At 35.6% G+C, this 17773-nt stretch overlaps 1 protein-coding gene across 1 annotated transcript in view; it reads left to right on the forward strand.

The window, feature by feature from the left end:
- LOC143255339 (uncharacterized) overlaps positions 1 to 17773 on the forward strand; it is a 174802-nt gene that overhangs the window by 17636 nt on the left and 139393 nt on the right. Inside the window, 1 exon segment of the mRNA XM_076510828.1 lies at positions 12490 to 12601. Coding sequence (XP_076366943.1) covers positions 12490 to 12601 — 112 coding nt within the window.

The following is a 17773-nucleotide window of genomic DNA, read 5'->3' on the forward strand; positions in this document are numbered from 1 at the left end:
TAAATACAAATAATGTACTACACTTTTCTTCCTATAAATTGAAAAGAGCAGCACAATGTGCCATCTGTGCTGTATTGGTATATAAATCCTTTCTTTTTTTTAGTATTATAAGCCTTGAAACATACCATTGAATAGCTAATTGTGATTTGAAAATTATTTATATATATTTGAAACATATACTTGTATGTATATATATTTTGTATATATAAAACATTTCAGTATAAACATGAAAAGTGGAAGCAAACCATAACTGAATGTATAAAAATGTGGTAGTAGGCACTAGAAATACACCTGATTATATTTAATGATAAATTACGTTTGTGTACCTAAATGAGTATGTTTGAAATCAGTAAATGTGAGGATTATTTACAAGACTAAAGATGTGGGATTACATCATTTTTTATCACACAAGTTGTTAATTTATTATATAATAAGTTAAATCATATTTGATTTACATCAGTCTGCATACGGTTCAGAAATGTCAAAGCATTTTTAAAATTGTTCAAGTTCCTCATAACACATGTTCTTAATTCTTCTGTGGTTAATAAGCGTCTGCAATATTTTATATGGCATAACAAACACTGTCATCTTTCTTTGTACGCATCTCTTTTCTATTTGTGGATGAATTCACTACCATCAAACTTGAGCACATATTCTTGTTTTTGATTCTTTAAAGTAAAATTATTTTTGAAGTGTGGTACTAACGCAAAGCATCCTGAGTTAGCGTTTTCCCTCTTTCCACATTAGTTGTCTGGAAACTGCTTCAAATAACTGGTTTATTGCTTCACTGGTCGTGGAAGAGTAATGACCTTTATTGTTTTTAAGCCATTAAACCTTGTTTTCAAAGTCTTATACTGTTACAGATATACACACACTAAGTTATAGTTGCTTTGACAGACGAACCGTCGCTTGATGCTTGTCTGACTTTAGCATTCAACTTGAAACCAGTGCTATCAAGAATATTTACATGATTCATTCTTTTTAAATAAATCATGGTGTTTCCTACCCTTCACGTGGCTTATAAAAGCAAACTAGCCTCTAACTGAAATCAGATAGTTCATCGTTTAGAGACAAACCCTTGCCTTACGAATCGGTCAGTTATGCTCCATGGAGTTTAAAAGTCGGACAGACGAAACTAAAATATGCATTTGTCGAGTTCGATAACTCCAAAAATTGCGAATGCGAATTTCAAAAATTTTGATAGAAATATGTGGTTTTAATGTTTAAAAATAGACAATTTGCATCACGGATTCACAGTAATACTCATAAGAAAGGAAATAATGTCCAAACTGCTATTAGTGACCGAAATTAAATGTAAAGTAAAACAGTGATTTAAATGTAGTTTACTAATTTATAGTTATTTTGTATTTTTATCCTTTTTTCCAGGATTTCTAGGGCTGGAGTTTTTTTTATTTATTTAATTATTTCTACAAGTACCAGAAATTATTTTACATTACGTTTATGGACTATTGTTGTAACACAAGAACAAGTATTAGAATATATATAAAACAATAGCTGATGCGATTGATTGCTTTGTTGTTTGGAATTAATAACAAAGCTACATGATGGGCTATCTCTGCTCTGCCCACTGCGGGTATCGAAACCTGGTTTGTAAGGGTGTGAATCCGCAGACTGCTGCTGGGGGGGGGCTATCTGTACGAACTATGATTGATTAAATCAAAAAGTATCATAGTAGCGGGCACTGGAAACCCATCTTTTGGGCTTGTTGAAAAAAAAATTCAAAATGTAAGGTTGGAAACAAATAATAATTAGGAAAACTAAAGGTTGCGTACAAAATCAATTTGTTCGGGTTCTGTTAGCAGCCGTGACGGTCGGTATCTTTATTAAATATCCAAAAGCTAGAGGGATGATATATAAAATATGTAGAAAGAGGACAGGAAGAGACAGTTTTAGGATATCGGAAAGAATTTAATAGCGTAGTAAATAACCTCGAGTAGGTTATTAGTGCTGCCTATTCATCATAAACAAAAAGTGTTGTTACACTAACTAAAACAAGGACTTGAATTATATTATATCAAAACTCAGTAAATACCTGCATATTTGTTAATACGCTTACCTATTAAAATACAAGAAAGGTGATGTGTCATAATTGAAGATCAAACGCTTGTCAAGACATATAATGGTCTAACATGTAAAAGCCGAAAATAGAAGTTACGATGAACTGAAACCAGAAACTTAAAAAAGTCAGTTGTGTTAAACGAGTTTATTATCATATTAGTGTACAAAGTAGATACGACATAATACATTTAATTAAGCCTCTCCTAGTAAATGGAATAAGGAATCTTGGGGCCAATGGTTGTTAAATAGTATGTTTTACTTTGGTGTAAAGTATGTGAAAGTACGATTTCTATAGATTTTATTTAACATCAGATCTTTGTTTTTGTTTGTTTTTTGAATTTCGCGCAAAGCTACTCGAGGGCTATCTGCGCTAGCCGTCCCTAATTTAGCAGTGTAAGACTAGAGGGAAGGCAGCTAGTCATCACCACCTACCGCCAACTCTTGAACTACTCTTTTACCAACGAATAGTGGGATTGACCGTAAAATCATAACGCCCCCACGGCTGAAAGGGCGAGCATGTTTGGTGCGACGGGGATGCGAACCCACGACCCTCAGATTATGAGTCGCACGCCTTAACCGACCTGGCCATGCCGGGCCTCAGATCTTTCAAACATACATGAATAACAAGATAGACGATAATGTTTGTAAGTCTTGCGCTGAGCTTTAAGAGAGTCTTGTAGGTGTTATTGTCAAAGTAACATGATTTACAAATAAAGAGTGGTTTTGATGTTGATTGAATACACAAAACAGGGTTTGTTCATACAACAGTGGCCCTGCATGGCCAGGTGGTTAAAGCACTCGACTCGTAATCCGAGAGTCGCGGGTTCCAATCCTCGTCGCACTAAACATGCTTGCTCTTTTAGCCGTGGGGGTGTTATAAAGTTTTGGTCAATCGCACTATTCATTGGTAAAAGAGTAGCCCAACAGTTGTCGTTGGGTGGTGATGCCTAGCTGCCTTCCCTTTAGTCTTACACTGCTAAATTAGGGTTGGCTAGCGCAGATAGCCCTCGTGTCGTTTTGCTCGAAATTCAAAAACAAACAAACAATAACATACGAGGGCTGTTCAAAAAATACGCGGACTGACGTCATAAAACAAAATGTACTTTATTTAGAAGTTACAGGTCTTGGATCCCTTCAAAGTACTCTCCTTCCCAACGCACACACTTATCCCAACGGTGTTTCCACTTGTTGAAACAGTCCTGGTACGCTTCTTTTGTAATGTCCTCCAGCTCCTTCGTCGCATTTGCCTTAATCTCGGGAATCGTCTCGAATCTTCTTCCTTTCAAGGGTCTTTTGAGTTTGGGGAACAAGAAAAAATCGCAAGGACGAAGGTTAGGTGAGTAGGGGGTGGGAAAGAACAGTGATCGAGTGTTTGGCCAAAAACTCACGAGTTCTGAGGCACAAATTTCGCAGCAACGCGGTGCATCTTCAATTTTTCGGTCAAAACCTCGTAACAAGATCCAACTGATATCCCACACTCTTCAGCAAGCTCCTTGACAGTCAGACGTCGATTTGCCCGCACCAGGATGTTGATTTTGTCGACGTGTGGGTCGTCAGTTGACGTGGAAGGACGTCTAGGACGCTCATCATCTTCAATGGACTGTCGACCATCCTTAAAACGTTCATGCCACTTGAAACATACCGTACGCTTCATAGCAACATCACCGTAAGCTGTGTGAAGCATAGCAAAAGTTTTAGTCGCAGAGTTTCCAAGTTTAACACAAAATTTCACAGCAAGTCGTTGCTCCTTTAGGTCATTCATTCTGAAATCCGCCAAACGAAAAAATCGCACTTCACTTAAAACCGCGTAGCTAATACACAAATGAAGATATCTGCAATCGGGAAATGGCGTCGTAATCAGCTGACTGTGAGAACCTAACGACACCAAGCGGATTCCCCTGGAACCAACTGGAGCCGCGCAATTCAAACAGTCCGCGTATTTTTGAACAGACCTCCTAACAATCATTTGAAGTACATTGTAAGTTGTAGTTGTTAAACATAAATATACACTGCTGGCCAAAATCTTAAGGCCAATGAACATAAAGAAAAAAACATGCATTTTGCGTTGTTAAAGTCAACTATTTATTTGAGTAGAGCTTCGAAAGATGACAATAAGAAAAGGAAAAAAAAAAGCATTTAATAGGGAAAATGTGAACACTATGAAATTAGCCTAAATACTGGCTGATCAAAAGCTTAAGACCATGCCAAAAAGAAGTCCTAAAGAGGGTAGGAAATGCCCAGCAAGATGTCTCAGTAGTAAGTTGCACGGCAGTTCTTGCTAATAACTGCAAATATTCGCTTTGGCATGGTTGATATAAGCGTTTGCAGAAGGCTGGCTGGAATGTTATTCCAGGTAGTGAAGATGGCTTCATGAAGATCATGCACTGTTTGTAATTGACGTTCATTTTTATAGACTTCCCTTGCCATCCACCCCAAATATTTTCAATGGGATTCAGTTATAGCGAACACGGTGGATGGTCCAAAAGAATTACGTTATTCGGCATGAAAATGTCCTTTGTTCAGTGGTCATTGTGAATTGCAGCATTGTCTTGCTGAAAGATCCAGTCATTTCCACGCAAGCGAGGCCTTCAATCAATAAGGATGCTCTCTCCAACCTGCCAATGTAGCCAGCTGCTGTTTGACGCCCCTGTATAACCTGAAGCTCCAATTGTTCTATGGAAGGAGGAAAGCACCCCAGATCATGATGGAACCTCCTCCACTGTGTTGTGTAGAAAATGTGTCCGGTGGGTTATCCTTATCCTGCCAGTAACGTTGGAAGCCATCTAGATAATCCAGGTTAATTTTTTTCTTATTAGAGAACAAAACCTTCTTCCATTTATCTACGTCCCATGTTTGGTTCTTTTCACCAAAGTTTAATCGAGCTGTTTCGTGGTGTAGAAGGAGGCGTGGCCTTTGAATACGTTTACGGTTTTTAAAACCTTTCTCTCGTAGATGCCGTCTTATTGTTCTTGAGCTGCATTCTGCGTTCGTAAGGGCCTTAATCTGGTTCGACGATCGGTGATGTTTTGCCGAACAACCCTTCGAATTCTGCTCAACGCCGGCAAAATTTTTATCAAATAATTGATAAATGATAAAGATGATGAAGGTATTAAATTTTATAAATCATGTAAATATTATGAAGATTTTAAAATGTTATAAATTTACTCACCTTTATTTCCATCGGTTTAAAAAAAATGTAAAAAAGAAACTAGTGTCACTATACAAATACGAACAGTAGAATCCATCTCAGTGTGTGTATGTGTGTGTGTGGAACAACACTAGACTTACACTTAGCATCAGTTAAACACTAATTTACGAACGTATCACGTCGAAATTAAACTGACATTACAGGAGCTGGTGTGGATGTTCAAAGCCACAGTGTTCGGCATGAAAACACCCTCTAACCTTTCACTGTTATAATGTGCCCCTAATGAAATACAGTAGAAATAAAATATCATGAAACGATCTATGAATATTATATAATAGTTAGAAAGTTATTAGAGGCAGACCATTGGAAGTGAAAAGTAAAACGTATTTCCTGAAGTTAATATTTCAATCCCAATATTAGTCATATTCCTCTGCACATAAGATATAGAACTTAAGGTTCACCTTGATCTCTAGTACTAAACATGCATAGCGCTCAACCTTTTCCATGAGCAATGTGTTGTTTAATGTCTTTTGCATAATTAAGCACCTATTTTAACAGAGTATTAGGTTGAGGTTGATTATTAGTACTAATATAATGTGATAAATATGAGTTTGGTAAGTACCTTTTTTGTGTGTGTGGTAGTGAATATTAACTGAATTTATAAGTAGTGGTGTTGTTTTGAATACAAAAATGCAAGTATTGTCTATGTACCCTCGCTATTCTTTTTGGCCGTAATCCTAATAGTATCTCACGATCAGCTAGGGAGAATTAGGTTAGTTCTAAATCCATACATCTAAGCTAACAATGTAAAATAATTCTAATGAAATACATAAATATATGATGAAAGTGAAATATATGTATAAAAATGTAACGAATACTGTTAATGAGACTAACATTAATGTGAGACCAGAATACAACTTGGTTTCAAAATAAAAGTATACTTGTTTGCTTCACATACAATTATCGGTTCCCTGTACACAGTAGAACATGATCTAGTTTACGCAATGACGTATACAATTCTTCCTGATAGAAAAGCTCATTAAATCTTTCCGACGATAGTGTGTAGATAAAGAATCGAAAACACCTTGGATGCGAAAAAAGTTGCAGACAATAAATAAAGAAACTTGAGCATGTGACATAAAGGAATGAAACCAACTTGGATGTGATATTGGGTAAAACAAAATGTGGGGCATAGCTAACTAGTGAATGAATATTTGATGTAAAATTATTATCAGTACTGTAAGTGTAGTTACTAGTTTGGCCGCCAATTTTGATTTCATTCCTGTAAGTCGCGCGCTCAACCCTATTGTGTCAGCTTTTTTTTTTTTCATACCTTAACTTATTTTTAGTTTTCACACTAAAACAGTTTTAATAATTTATAGTAACGCCATGGAAGATCACTCGGTGCAGCTGTATCAAGCATCATTTGTTACACTGAGTGCTTAAGGTGATATCACGTGAAATTGGATGCTTTTTAGTTAAGAGACGCTCATGAAATTAGTAAAGTTATGTCTAAAAGTTCACAATGAACAATAACCGTCCATCTGTATGATTGTTATCAAAACATGAGCTAGAAACTACTAACCTAGTTTGCTTGGCCAAACCAACTCTTAAGTATCTGCGCGTGTTTTCACCCTGTAGTTTTGCTGCTATAAATCAGTCATCTTTAATCCAAATGGCAATAAATGAAAAGAAGTCCACCTTTATTCGTAAGTGAAGCTGTGGTAAAAATTTCAGACCGGTAGATCACGTGACTTTTTTGAGTAAGCATGCGGACAAATTTGGTCAATATTAATAGCGTTTACGTTGTATAAGTAAGTACAGATCTAGGAGGTATGAACCTCCCTGTTTTCAGATATTATTGTAAAAAGAGACAATATTATGCCAGTGTTTTATTTGATTGATCTATTAATTACTGTAAAACAAATTTTTATTTTTCTGAAGTCAACACAACTGGAGCCTACAGCTATCCAAATCCGTCTCCAGCCAACAGGTGATTATTCCTAAACGAATACAGTAGTACAACCGTCATTTAAATGTTACCATAGAGAATTTTCGCTCCTTGTCTTTTCCAGTAATTATAACATGAACAGTGTGTGTATACCCCATATTGCTTGGGGTACCTGCAGCTCTAAAAAACATATTTGTTACGGTATGTATAAGCCGGCGAATTCGTGATGAGATATTAGTATTAGGCCTGTTACTTACACTTTTTAGAAAATCGATGTTTCATTGTTTGTAAGTTATAAAACTGATGAGAGTGGTGTTTTCAATTTTAAGTTGTCATCATGACTAAGTGAAGACTTATTATTGAAAACAGTCATCCTGTTTATGAACGTTAAAAGATGAATTTAGTTGTTTGTTTAATAATTATTTCTTAAATATAATTATAACTATATAATTTTAATTACAAAATTTGAATAGTTTGTCTATAATCTCCTTTATTTTTATATTAATCACACTATTGGATAAATATATAAACGTCGGAACTGTTGGGACAAGCATACGAACTTACAACGCTAAAATCCAATGTTCTATACTCCGCGGTGGACACCTCAGGTAGCTGAGTTTTTCTAACAAACTAATCGATGGATTATAATCCAACTGAGCTATCCATAATGATTTTGTAGACTCGTAGTTGGTTCTATTATTCCTGAGAGTGAAACGTTTTTGTTATTTGACTTATGGGTCAGTGTAGGATCACTGCATATTGGAGTTAAAAACAAACAATGGCGTTGTAGTATTTATTATACATTAGTTATTTATACGCTAAGTAAGAAAAATGTTCTTGTTTTTGACAAAATTTTTTTCAAATGCGCAGATGACAACCTTCAGAGGAAGAGTATGGTATGAAAGCAAGAATAATTCGAATGTTTCTTAAAAAAAAGAAAAATGTTAGTTCAAAATTAAATAAGAAAACGATACCATGTTAAAATAGTTTACGACCACTAACTGAAAAAAATTAAGACGGTAGTACAGAACCGTTTTTTTCTTTTTCGCTTACTTGTAGGGTTTGTCGGCCACTTAGTATACTAATTGGTTAACGATCACGTCAATTAATCGATTAGCAAGTACCACTAATTTCCACCTATAAACAAAACTAGCTATTAAACCTTTTAAAAGAAAGATAATGGTAATAATTAGGCTAAAACTAAGACTAACATCAGTGGTAAGTATGGCAGTTAAAAGTAAAAGTAACTAATGTAACTAAATTAATGACTTAGCGTTCACTGTATAAGGAAATAATTTACCAAAAATTTGTGATAAAAACAACGTTCAGCGTTTCAACTGTAACAACAATGAACTGTTTATATAGCTTGTGTTAACTATTACACCATGCTATTAGAATCGCATGATCAGTAAAAAGAATGTTATTCAGTGTACTGCAAGATTGAACAAATATGCTGTTTGAAAAGTTGCAGGAGAAACCTCGTTTGTAAAAATGATTTTGGGCTTCGTACACGATAGATTGTAATGTTGGACAAATTATATTGTAATTGTGATTTGTAAACTTTATAGCATTTATTTGAAAATTTTGTATTAGAAATGGAAAGTTTATAAATGTAAATTTGAAATTCAAAATGTTAAACGTTTCATCAGTTATACTTATATCTGAATCTTTTTGATGCAATTTTTTTTTTCTTTGAAGTTTTTGAAATTAGAACATGCCTAAAATCGAAATCCATCCCCATCATACTCGGCCTTTTAGCTTTGTTTGTGTGTGGGGTATTATAATGTGACAGTCAGTCCCACTTTTTATTGAAAAAATAACCGATGAGTTGGGGAAGGATAGTGTTAGTTAGTTGCCTTCCCTTTAGTTTATCAGTTTATCAGTGTGTGGGGTATTATAATGTGACAGTCAGTCCCACTTTTTATTGAAAAAATAACCGATGAGTTGGGGAAGGATAGTGTTAGTTAGTTGCCTTCCCTTTAGTTTATCAGTGTGTGGGGTATTATAATGTGACAGTCAGTCCCACTTTTTATTGAAAAAATAACCGATGAGTTGGGGAAGGATAGTGTTAGTTAGTTGCCTTCCCTTTAGTTTATCAGTTTAAACTAGAAACGGCTGACGCAGATTGTTCTCGAGTAGCTTATCGCGAAATTCAACAAAGCAAGCAAACAAAAACTTCTGTAATCTTCATACTTAAGTAGTGAGATTAATAATCATGATAAAATATGAAAAACACGTATGGCTGATCGGATTTTCCATGCACATACTAACGGAAATGTATATGAATATTTTATCAAAAATATTACAGTTATATATGAAATTCAATATGTGACTTAATTTGGCTATCATAATTATAGCTTATGTTCATTACTAGGTTGTGTCTATACAACGAAAAGAACGGAATGATAATAACAATAGATTAACGATGTAATATTGATGAATAGCGCACTGAACTATGGAGTCAAGGGTCCACTGCTCGCTTCTAGTTGACGAAGACGAAATTACACCCTGCAAGTTGGAACGTTATAAGTGTTGTTGAAATCCACTATTTGATTAACGTAGCTTAAGCGTTGGCGAAATGTACTGTTGATTAGCTGATTTACTACTTTTTTCGATATTGTCAGTTGAAAATTAGGGACGGGTAACGCAGATGATTTTTTTTAGCTTCGCGTGAATATACGAAACAAAGAAAAAACTATTAGCTGTCTATACAAACAAATACATTGTAGATGAATGAACGTATTATGATTTAGCAGAAAGTAATTATGCAAATATATTTTGGTCTTAATATCTAGTTTGTAAGAAGAAAAAGGTCGAATATAAATGCTTTTATATATAATCGTTTACATTACTTTTCAATAATTTACCATATCCTGACATGTGTTAATTGACAATCGTATTTTTTATAAGATACTTCATTACAGTTTCCTCAATTAACGGTTTGCAGTAATGTGTCATTTTATTATATTGTGGTTATGTGTAACTAAGTAATCAAGTGTAACTTTTTTATTGGTGAATTTTGGTTTGTGAAACTGGTACTTTAAACTGTGTTAGGCAGCAACGAATTTTTTCTCATGATTATGCTATTTAGAGAATTGAAACTAATTGTATGACACTAACTTGAAAGCTGATTTCGGTATATAAATAGTTTTACATCATGAAGATAGTAGAATACTGTATTTAATAATTATGATATTTTGTTTTAGTCCACCATGAAAACATCATTTACTTAAAACTAACGACATTTTCTTTTTCTTGTGTAAGTATTATAACGGATTTATTATTATGTATTTAATATCGATGTTTCTTTTAGTTAAACATATATTTAGAAATGCAAGTAATTTAAGTGTGTATTGAGAAATTCCCGCCTATTCCATAAATTTGTAAAAGATTCTCGAGCTTGAAAATCAACAATGCATGTAAGTTTGTAAATACCAGTATTGTTGCTTTAGTTGAAAATTCTAGAAATTTTCCTATCAAGTGACACACTAAGAGACAGTTTTAATATTATTGATAAGCGTTAATCACAATTAGTTTCCTTAGCTTATAGTATACTGCCTTTAGATGACTAACAATATAAAACTTTTTCTTGGCGTCTTGTGATGGCTTGCTTTTATGTACCAATCACGCGAGATTCTCGAACGTTCATCAGTGCTCGAAGACACGTTAGTGTAGCATGAACCATATATTGTTGATTCTTACTCTTATGAATCTTCTACAAATTTAGAGAACAGGCAGAGCTTGCGCAATACACATCCAACAATATACGTCACATACATTAAACATTATACTGAATGTGGGTATTAAAATAAATGTATAGCAGTAAATCTGTTAAAAACGAATTAAGTACAATTGATAACAATTACAATTCACACTAGTATTATATTTGTTGTATCCAAACCGGTCTGATGAACCTTGGAGTTAGCGAAAGGTTACATCGGCATTAGATGTAGTAAATTTAGTGTGGTGTACATTTCAGACATGTTCTTTTAGGGTTCTTAAATTAATACACAAGGTAGAAAGCAATTATAAAAGATGTTATATGCATTATACATCTTTCATGCTAAATCATTTTTATTGTAAGCTAGAAAATATATTATAAAAGTAACATTGATGTGAAAAGTACTAAATTCCGTATGTTACATTTATGTGATTAATCTTGTTTGGGCTCGTTAGTTTTCTCGGAAATGGTAGTGCTTTCGTAACTTGTAGCTCGCGCCTCTACTGCCTTTACCTCCTGTTTTGACGACAGTCTGTTGACCTGTTTGATGTACATTTATAGACACAGAAAATACATTTAGGTAGCTGTTTGTGCCGATCGTAAGGCAAAAAGTAAAATATCTAGGTAAGTTTTGATGTAATTAATGCAGTTTTAAGTGCAAGCTATTTAAAACTTATTATTGTACTTTCAGGCTGCAGAAGTACAGTGGAAGACGTGCTTATTTTTTCGCAGCAGTTGTCAATGTGTTTCTGCAGTTGCACTGTTTTATTCGTTTTTTGTGGTACCGTTCTACTAAACGAATTTGTTGCAGGAAAAGATTGCAATGCCACATGATAGATTAGTGTCGTGCGAAACGAAAGAAATAGTTACCACGTCATATTCTTGTGCTTATGTTTAGACTCATGAGAATAAGAAAAATGCTTTATGAACTTCAGAATGAAATACATGCATAGCAGTTTCTTCTAATTTTATAAGAGACATAAATGTTATATATGAAAACAATCAAACTCATGTTAGTTAAAACAAGTAAAAGTACACGTATGTATTTGCTTTAAATTTGCCTCAATGTTTTTTTTGACTGAGAACTCTTGATGTCATTACTGTAGTTATTACTGAATACTATGAACTATAGAGAAAACCCAACTGTACTACGCTGTGATACTATAATATTGAACATGATTTTTATCCATTTCTTCCATCTCCTGTGGTTTTTTTGAAGTCAAGGAAAATACTTATCCTTTTTTTAAAATGTATATTCTACAGGTATCTGTGGAGTGTATGAAGTGTCGTTTAGAGTAAGTGTTAACATATCACCGAGTGTTTCAGTGGTATTAGTAAGTATTATGTCTGCCTTTTGTGAGTTCGTACTAAATGGCATTTAATTTGTGGTTGACCAGTGTGAAAGACAACATCTGTAAGAAAGAAAAAAGTGAATAACCCTGAAAAATGTTGAACCATTTTCATATTTGGTGTTAAAAGCCGTTTACATCACGAGTTAATTATAAATACATACTTTAATATATGAACCATCAGTTACCTTTAAATTAGAACATTTTCGTTGTGTGTCAGAAATATTTGTATTTCTTTCAGCTGAAAAAATGGTAGTGAATTCTACTGGGAGTAGTGTTACACCCACTTCTTCCACTCCCAGGTCTGAACCCAGGCTTTCTGTTCGTAGTAGTGTTCCATTGGTAAACCTTAGGTGAGTGGTTTGTTATTCTAACATTGATTTGTTGATATTGTACTTTGTATCGTTATTAGACTAAGATCAATTTATGCGTACTTGTCAAAATGTTTACAGGATAACGAATACTATGTTGTTAAAAAAATGAAATTGCAAGTTCATCGTAAGTGTATCTATATATATTAAACATGCGGAATATTTGAGAAAAAGCTCGTTTATACAAACTAATTGAGCGGATGAAAAATGACATACAGGAAATCTATTCATAGAATCACATTTTAGAAGGTCATTACTCTTGCATATAGATATCTGTTGCTAGACTTAAAATATAGATAAAACATCTGATTAGATATTTAGTAGTATCGCACGGAGTTAAACATTTGTGTAACGGATGAAAGATATCAATGAAAGTAGAATTATATATGTAAACTTTCAAACTTATTTGTAATCTGATAGTGTATTTTACTATTACAGCCACCTGTAGGATGATGTTCCAAAAGCGTATTTTATCGTTAGTGGCTTAGATGTAAATATTTCAGCATTGAAAATCGAACAATATATTTTATAGAAAGTAATTCTTTCCACGTACCTAACTCAGAAGAGTGACCTCTAAAATTCTACAAGTTGAATATGTCATATTATGCACGAAATCGATAATAATAAAACACTTAATTCAAACTAAAAATAACGAAATAAAAACACTATTGTTAGCATGCACTACATGCGTGACCAATATTATAATAAAATATATACTTAATGAAAACCTATGTGTAATATTATTTTCCTGAAATAACTTGTTCAGTGAAAAAATACTCATATGTGAATTTTATATAGCGCTACAGTCATGTGTACGTACATTTTGCTTGGACTAAAATAATTATTTTAAAAAGCTTATTTAATTGCAAGTACAACCCACTGAAGGTGTGTTTGTACAAACATACATTGCTTTTTTGTCAGGAATTTTTGTTGTACTACGTCAGGTATAATTATTTGTGTTTTAAGATACCACTTAAAAATATACTCGATTATTTCAAACATATACATACCATTCATATATATAATAATTAGAAATGTTTATCTAGAAACTTGCAAAATAAGAAATATTGTGTTATTACAAAATAATATAAGCAATTTCTTTATAGATTTAACTGTGTATTAAGAAGGCAAACCGTATATCATGTCCTCATACCATTGTCGCTTTCTAATTAATGTTTTAGCGCTTGTGGGTTGTTTCAAGCCAAGGAAAGTGACCTCGCCTGTCATCTAATTTATTTTACAAACACTTGTTCATAGATACACTATGATGGTTTCTGTTTTTTTGCCTAGTTACTTATCAAGTGTCACTTAGGCTATTATTTGTTCATATCACCGTATGATTTCACGGAAGAAATATTTACTTATATGAATTTAAGTCTAGTCTTTTGTGAACTTGTATTCTACTGCGTCTTTTGATTGATGTCTACTTTTTTGTCATGTTATTTTGTTCTTAAAATACATTCAATGAGGATTTTGTGTATTTTATTAGCATTTATGTGTTCTTATTAAACATAATAATAAAGGAAGTGAAACTAATTCATAATGAAGAAGAATACACGTTAAAATTATTACATAGTAAACACTTATTAAAATCGGGGACATCTCCCTATAATAGACTCTACATATGTTCTAGGATTCAGGAGTAACGGTAAAGACATGGATGGGACTTGTATACCCACATAATTATTTACATACCAATATCGCCATCTAGGTTTGAACTACCAATGTGAGATGAAACTTTACAGGAAAAGTAGAAATATTTCTCGACTTCCAGACTTTATTATACAGAGAAATTCATGCTACCATTCGAACTTATTGTAGGATCTAATTGGTGTAACCTTAGATATCTTTGTCTTTGCTTGTGTAGAATATTCCTAGCTTCAGTCCATTCCGAATATTATAAAAAACATAGATTAGGTCTTTTGTCTCAGTTACAAAGATTGAAATACCTTTAGTTTGTGAAAGTGTTTTCGACAGCAATTTACATGCACAGAAGAGTTGCATTAAATGCAAGATATATATATCATTTCGTTGGATGGGTTTAGTAAAAAATGAACTGCCTTCTAGCAAGATTGTGCAGAAAAAAAGACAAAATAGAGTTAAAATAAAGACAAAAATATTACACTTTTGTATTGAAAACTCGAAAACTCAAGAATCAAGATAAATACACGTGTTTTTGACTTGGTGTAGCTATTATCGACAAATTTGATCGTAAACTGAGCAACACATATTAACACTCAATCTCGTTTTCGCGATAAAGAAAATCATTATTTCTTGGAAAAGAGCGAACCAGTTGATTTTCTCATATACTTTAGCGTACGTTCCTTGTGCGCTCTTCCCTCGGTGTGGATTCCTGTACGTGGTGAGGGGACCTCCCATGGAAGGTTCTGTTCTATCTGGTTACCTTCTCTGGGATCTAAACATCCACCCACGTGTTTGCCGTGCGTGGCGACCCGTGAAGGGGAGGAGAGGATCCTGGTGGTTTAGGGGTCTAATCCTAACACACCACTTTGGCCTCGAATTCCTGTAGACGGGCGGCCTTTGGGTGGCCCCCCCCTTGGGTCAATCGGCTGGTCCACTTGGGCTAGAGTCAACCAAGTACCAGTGTTGGAAGTTCTCAACGGGTGTTGTGGACATTGTGCCTGATGCTGGTGTTTGGGTATAGTGCTCACGAAACCCTGGCGTTGCTGCATTGCCCTTGCATGACATTGTAGTGCGTCCCCTCGTAGGGCTCCATGGTGGGTGGGGTTAGTGGGTACCGAAATTTTTTTCTTTTTCCTATGGATCCTCTAAAAATTTAAATAAAATTGTAAAAAAAACAGTCAATGGGTAAGCGACCACGTCTTGAATACTCAGAACAGCAATCTTCAACATCAGTAACACACGTACCTCATTTTCTTATATTACATTCTCTTTCGGAAAAACCTTTAGGGCAAATGTCCCTTTTTTTTTATTCAAAAGGGACTAGAGGGACTTGCTGGCTCTCCAAAGTCAGTAAAGAAACTTCGATCTGGTGACATATTGGTTGAAACATCCACATCCCAACACAGTGAACTCCTCTTGAATTCAAAGGCAATTGGGGATATACCTATTGAGGTTACACCCCATGCTACCTTAAATTCTTCACGAGGAGTTATTGTTGAAAGGGATTTGAAGAACGTTCCCGAGTCAGAGATTCTCGCTGGTCTCTCCACTCAAGGAGTTTCTGCAGTGAGGCGCATCTCTACTCGCAAAGATGGAGTTACACTACCAACAAATACCCTCGTTTAAACATTTACTTCACCACGTGCACCTGCCACCATCAAGGCAGGTTATCTCATTTGCAGGGTTCGGCCATACATACCAAACCCTCTTCGATGTTTCCAATGTCAGAGATTCGGCCACTCAAAGACATCTTGTCGTGGTTCCCTGACATGTGCTCGTTGTGGAGGCAAGGACCACGATGCCTACGACTGTGACATGAACCCACATTGCGTAAACTGCAATGGTTCTCACCCCTCTTACTTTCATTCTTTCCCAAAATGGTTGGAGGAAAAAGAGGTGCAGCGTTTGAAAACGACACATAACATTAGTTATCCTGAGGCTCGGAAATTGCTGTCCACAACTCCATCTCGGACATATGCTGCTGCACTTCATTCCACAACTACAGTGGGAGTGCAGACAGATCTCTCTGTGCCTCCAAGAGAATCGTTTTCAAAACAAATGAAAAGCCTTTTGACTTCCGTGGTTAAAAAGGTTGATGAATCGTCTTCCACACCCATCTCTGTTCCTCCCATACCTTCCAACAAACCTCAAGATCCACGTCCTTCAGTTTCAAATACAGGCATTTCTTCTGATACATCTTTTTCTCCCACCACAAGAGACAAAGCAATTATTCGTTCGCGTCCTCAGTCACTGGATTCCCCTTCCAATAACAAAAACCTGCCCACCCGACCCAGAGCAGGATCCATGGAGGTTGATAGACCTCCTCCGACTAAAGACAGCAAAGAAAAAAGATGTGGTCTTAAACCGAAGGGTTCTCTAGCCACTTCACCTACCCGTTCTTAAAAATGGCCACCATGATACAATGGAACTGTCGAGGTTTACGTTCTTATCTGGATGATATCAAAATGCTGATTGCTTCCTACCATCCTGTTTGTTTTTCTTTACAAGAAACATTTTTCAAAACTGCTGATACTGTCTCCATTCGGTAGTTTTCTATGTACAGAAATGACAGGTTGTGTGATGGTCGAGTACATGGAGGGGTGGCACTGTTGGTTGATCAACATGTGCCCACCCTGTCTTTGTCACTCAACACACCCTTGGAGGCTGTAGCCATCCGTGTTTCCTTGGGTCATACCATCACTGTTTGTTCTCTGTACCTGTCCCCTGGAGAGACATATGATCAATCAGATCTTGATGCTCTCGTTGAACAATTGCCATCTCCATTTCTAATCCTAGGGGATTTTAATGGACATCATCCCCTCTGGGGAAGTGCTATAATTGATGGGAGGGGCCGATCTGTAGAGCGGATGCTCTCTGATCACAATCTTTCTCTTTTCAATACTGGTTCTTCCACTTACTTTCATGCACCTAGTCAGTCCTTTACCGCTATTGATCTCTCAGTTTGCTCCCCTTCATTATTCTCACATTTTTCATGGAGGATTGACAATAATCCACTAGGCAGTGATCATTTTCCGATCCTTTTAAAGGAGTCTGGCCGTGGTCGATGCCACCCTACCCGCGTGCCCCGGTGGAAGCTGGATCAGGCAGACTGGTCCACTTTCACTGCTCTCACAGAACTTGATCCTGCCATCGTAAATCAGCCATCAATAGACGACTGTGTAGCAGCGGTAACTGACTGTATTACACATGCAGCTGCTCAGTGTATTCCTAAAACCTCGACACGCTTTCCACGATATCCTCGTCCGTGGTGGAATCCTGCTTGCCACTTAGCACGGAAGGCTCAAAGGCGGGCCTGGGATACTTTTCGTAGATATTCCACACTTTCAAACCGGGTTGCTTTCCAACGGGCCCGTGCACATGCTAGGTGGGTAAGACGTCAAAGCCAGAAGGAATCTTGGATTAAGTTCATAACCAGCATATACCACCAGTTCCAAGATCATATGGGACAGGATTCGAAAGGTTAATGGGCACTACAATTCTGTCCCCCTC

Source organism: Tachypleus tridentatus, chromosome 7 (genome assembly GCF_004210375.1).
Source record: "Tachypleus tridentatus isolate NWPU-2018 chromosome 7, ASM421037v1, whole genome shotgun sequence".
Lineage (NCBI taxonomy): Eukaryota > Metazoa > Arthropoda > Merostomata > Xiphosura > Limulidae > Tachypleus > Tachypleus tridentatus.